Genomic DNA, 4,230 nt, shown 5'->3' with positions numbered 1-4,230 from the left:
CCTCAGCCTCCCGAGTAGCTGGGACTACAGGCGCCCGCCACCTCGCCAGGCTAGTTTTTTGTATTTTTTTAGTAGAGACAGGGTTTCACCCTGTTAGCCAGGATGGTCTCGATCTCCTGACCTCGTGATCCGCCAGTCTCGGTCTCCCAAAGTGCTGGGATTACAGGCTTGAGCCACTGCGCCCGGCCTCAAGGGCTTTTATAATGGAGGAGAATTAAACTTGGGGCAGAGGGAAGCCATGTGTGTCTGTCTGTCACTGACTGTGTCTTTCCCTCTGCCTGCAGAACGACTCCTGGTCCCCAAGTGTGTGATGCTGAAATCCAGGGGAAGCCGCGGCCACGTGAGATTCCAGGATGCCTTTTGTGGTGCCTATTTCACCTTTGCCATCTCCCACGAGGGCCACGTGTACGGCTTTGGCCTCTCCAACTACCATCAGCTTGGTGAGCCCTGAGCCCAGCTTCAGGCGTGATCCAGTGGCCTGCGTTCCTGTCCTGGCTCTACCACTCATTCATTGTGCATCATTTGCGGGGTTGCCTAACCCCTCGAAACCACAGTTTTGTCATCTGTAAAGTGAAAAAGTCCATATCCTGATGGGAGGTGGCCTCACTGTGGGAGGGGATTGAGAAGGGCAGCTCTCAGAACACCTTCACCCCTGATGGCTCTGGCCTTTCCCCCAGGAACTCCAGGCACAGAATCTTGCTTCATACCCCAGAATCTAACATCCTTCAAGAATTCCACCAAGTCCTGGGTGGGCTTCTCTGGTGGCCAGCACCATACAGTCTGCATGGATTCAGAAGGTAGGGCCTTTACATCCTTCTCTAGTTTGGGGGCGGAGTATACCCTGGCCTAGACCTAGCCAGATTCCTGAGACCGTGGTCCTTGGAGCCTGGGTCTGTTCCATGGTTGTGCCACACGTGGGTCCATGAGAGTCACTCTCATCCTCCTAGAGTCCTGGTGCTCTTCCAAGTGTGAGTTCAATGGGGGCCTGTGTAGAGATTGTCCTAGGCCTCCTCCAAAACTGCGAAGAGGCACTGCAGATCTCCTTCTGATCGCCCTGGGAGCAGGGACACACTCCCATGGACAGGGGGACTCACCTAGCCTGCCACCCATTTTGCCTGTAGCACGCCCTCTGCTATTGCTCATCTCTCTCCCTCCTCCCACAGGAAAAGCGTACAGCCTGGGCCGGGCTGAGTATGGGCGGCTGGGCCTTGGGGAGGGTGCTGAGGAGAAGAGCATACCCACCCTCATCTCCAGGCTGCCTGCTGTCTCCTCAGTGGCTTGTGGGGCCTCTGTGGGGTATGCTGTGACCAAGGATGGTGAGTGGGGCTGCCTACACTCTGTCTCGTTGGGACCTGGGGGTCATGGTTCTTACCCAATTCCCCAGTAGGCTGTGATGTCCACTGTCAGGTGGAGCCAAGGTGCAGAGAGCAGTGTTTGTGATGGCACTTTGTTCCTGCTTCTCAGAAGCTCTGGTGTTGATGAATATGAAATGAGTACACAAATTATTTTAGTAAAGGTGACTTATTATGCAGAGGAGAGAAATAGCAAAGAGTGAGATATCACTGAGGCCTAAGGAGGCAATGGGACTGGAACCCAAGTCTCTAGACTCCTAACCCAGGCTGCTTTCTCCATCAGGATAACCTCTTCATATATCACCTTGTATGTTCCCGCTTCCCAGGGACTTGTACTTAGAATCTAAATCAGGGGAAAAAAAGATTTAGTAGTCAGAGTTGTAGCAAGTATAGCGGAGGAGGGTGTGAACAAGTGACCACCAAAGCCTGAGTGGGTGAGGGGGACAGCCATGGAGTTCCTGTAGAAGCCTGGAGCTGGCAGAGGTGCTGGACCTGAGATATCTGGGAAGACTTCCTGAGGAAGTGGGGCTTGCACTGTACGTTGAAGGTTCCAGTCTTTGTGAAAAGCAAAGAATGCCATTCCAGGCAGAGGAACATCAGGGCAATCTCAAAGGTGGCTGATCCTGGGAACAGAGGGTGGGGTTGGGGTCTTGAATGCCACACCTAGGAGCAGCCTTTGGCAATGTGTAGGGACTGTGGTCTCTGGTTTACAGCATTCTTTTTCATCCATCATCTCCTTGGATTCTCCCAACTTCCCTGGACTCCGAGAGTCTGGGACCTTGCCAAGCTGCTGTTGGCCAAGGCCACAGTCCACACCCATCTCCCAGGTTTCTCCTGCCACAGAAAGGTGGGCTGGGGATCCTGGAGACAGCTGTACCCATTTCTTTCTCTTGCAGGTCGTGTTTTCGCCTGGGGCATGGGCACCAACTACCAGCTGGGCACAGGGCAGGATGAGGACGCCTGGAGCCCTGTGGAGATGACGGGCAAACAGCTGGAGAACCGTGTGGTCTTATCTGTGTCCAGCGGGGGCCAGCATACAGTCTTATTAGTCAAGGACAAGGAACAGAGCTGATGAAGCCTCTGAGGGCCTGGCTTCTGTCCCACTCAACCTCCCTCACAGAACAGGGAAGCAGTGACAGCTGCAGATGGCAGCGGGCCTCTCCCCAGCCCTGAGCACTGTGTCAGCTCCTGCCTTTTCCCATCAGCAGAACAGAATCCTTTTCCTATTTGTCTTCCTCCTCTTTGGAATTCTCCTGGGACCTACAGAATAAAGGAGGGGATGGACAGGGGATTTTCAGAAGGAACATGGCTCGCTCCAGAGCTATATGGTTAGATGTTTCTCCCCTTTTCCCTACCTTCCATGGTCCTGGTTGGCCCGGGCTTTACCTACTAGAAAACCAAAACCTCCCCCTGGGGTTTGGTGCCCACTCTCTGCGAAGTTGGGGCTCCATCAAGCCCCATTCTAGTCACGTGCCCCTTTCCTGTCCCTAACAGCCTACAGGTAAGCAAATGGTACAGTCATAAGATCCGTCTGTCATGGACCCATGCCCAGAGGAACGTGCAGAGAAAGCAGAGCTGCATGGCTGTAGGCAACTCTAAGTCAAATATTTGGCTCAGAACAGGTGTCCATGGGACAAAAAAGAATGATCCTCCACTTGACCAAGAGAAAAATGATTCTCCCAGAAGCACAAAGCGTCCTCTTGCCCCTCAGGCATTGCCTTTGTACATCGCACCCATCCATTCGTCTTTACCTGCAGCCAAGGGCCTGGAATCGCAAAGAGAAGCCACGCTGGGCTGGGCAGAGCAGAGCAGGGTATGGGGTGGGGAGAGAGGGTGGAGGGTTTTATAAACAAACTTAACAGCAATATTAAAAGGGGAGGGATTGAGGGAGGGACAGAGTGTTGGAGGGCCAGAGACTAGTCCTGAGACGGAAATAGCAACTTGTACAGTGGCTGACAAAATAGGATATAGTTTTGATTTTTTTAAATTGTAAAATATTTTGGAGGGAGAACAAAATCTTTTAACATTTTGAATAAATTTAGAGTTTTATAAAATAGGCCATTTGTTTTCTACACACTCCCTGCTTTTTAAGGGAGCATATGCTGTGTGCCAGGCACTGCTGGGAAAGACAGAATGAACTATAAACCTGGTGTTGAGGCTACAACTTAAGTGATGTCAAGATGTCCTTAGGTGCCAGCCAGCTGTCAGTGTGACTAACAAAAGCTTCAGATCTGTCAAGAAGGAAGAAAAAAGTTGAGTTTTGTTTGGGTATTTCTGTTCCGGGAGTCACTGGATTATTTTTAAATGCTGCATAGTCCAGTAGAGGCGGAGTGGATCTTTTAATGCCAAACCAATATTTTTTTTTTTTTTTTTTTTTTCTGGAGACAGACTTTCTCTCTTGTCGCCCAGGTTGGAGTGCAATGGCACAATCTCAGCTCACTGCACCCTCCACCTCCCAGGTTCAGCCAATTCTCCTGCCTCAGCCTCCTGAGTAGCTGGGATTACAGGCATGCATCTCCACGCCTGGCTAAAATTTTTGTATTTTTAGTAGATACAGGGTCTTGCCCCGTTGGTCAGGCTGGTCCCGAACACCCGATCTCAGGTGATCTGCCCTCTTCGGCCTCCCAACCAAAGTGCTGGGATTACAGGTGTGAGCCACGGCGCCTGGCCATTTTTTTTTTTTTTTTTTGAGACAGAGTTGCTTTTTCTACCCAGGCTGGAGTGCAGTGGCGCGATCTCGGCTCACTGCAACCTCTGCCTCCCGGGTTCCCACCATTCTCCTGCCTCAGCCTCCCAAGTAGCTGGGATTAAGGCGCCTGCCACCACGCCTAGCTAATTCTTGTATTTTTTAGTAGAGACGGGGTTACACCATGTTGGT

At 51.7% G+C, this 4,230-nt stretch overlaps 1 protein-coding gene across 2 annotated transcripts in view; it reads left to right on the top strand.

Annotated features, from left to right (window-relative positions):
• Nucleotides 1-3,516, top strand: part of RCC1 (regulator of chromosome condensation 1) — a 55,170-nt gene extending 51,654 nt beyond the window's left edge. For both annotated transcript variants that reach the window (XM_011955514.1, XM_011955513.1), the window contains 4 exons: nucleotides 285-440; nucleotides 678-797; nucleotides 1,164-1,316; nucleotides 2,249-3,516. In XM_011955514.1, coding sequence (XP_011810904.1) covers nucleotides 285-440; nucleotides 678-797; nucleotides 1,164-1,316; nucleotides 2,249-2,424 — 605 coding nt within the window. In that variant the 3' untranslated portion in view covers nucleotides 2,425-3,516. The remainder of the gene's footprint in view (nucleotides 1-284; nucleotides 441-677; nucleotides 798-1,163; nucleotides 1,317-2,248) is intronic.
• Nucleotides 3,517-4,230: the final 714 nt, after the last annotated feature.

Source organism: Colobus angolensis, unplaced genomic scaffold (genome assembly GCF_000951035.1).
Source record: "Colobus angolensis palliatus isolate OR3802 unplaced genomic scaffold, Cang.pa_1.0 Scaffold4, whole genome shotgun sequence".
Lineage (NCBI taxonomy): Eukaryota > Metazoa > Chordata > Mammalia > Primates > Cercopithecidae > Colobus > Colobus angolensis.
This window is presented reverse-complemented; position numbering and strand designations above follow the sequence as displayed.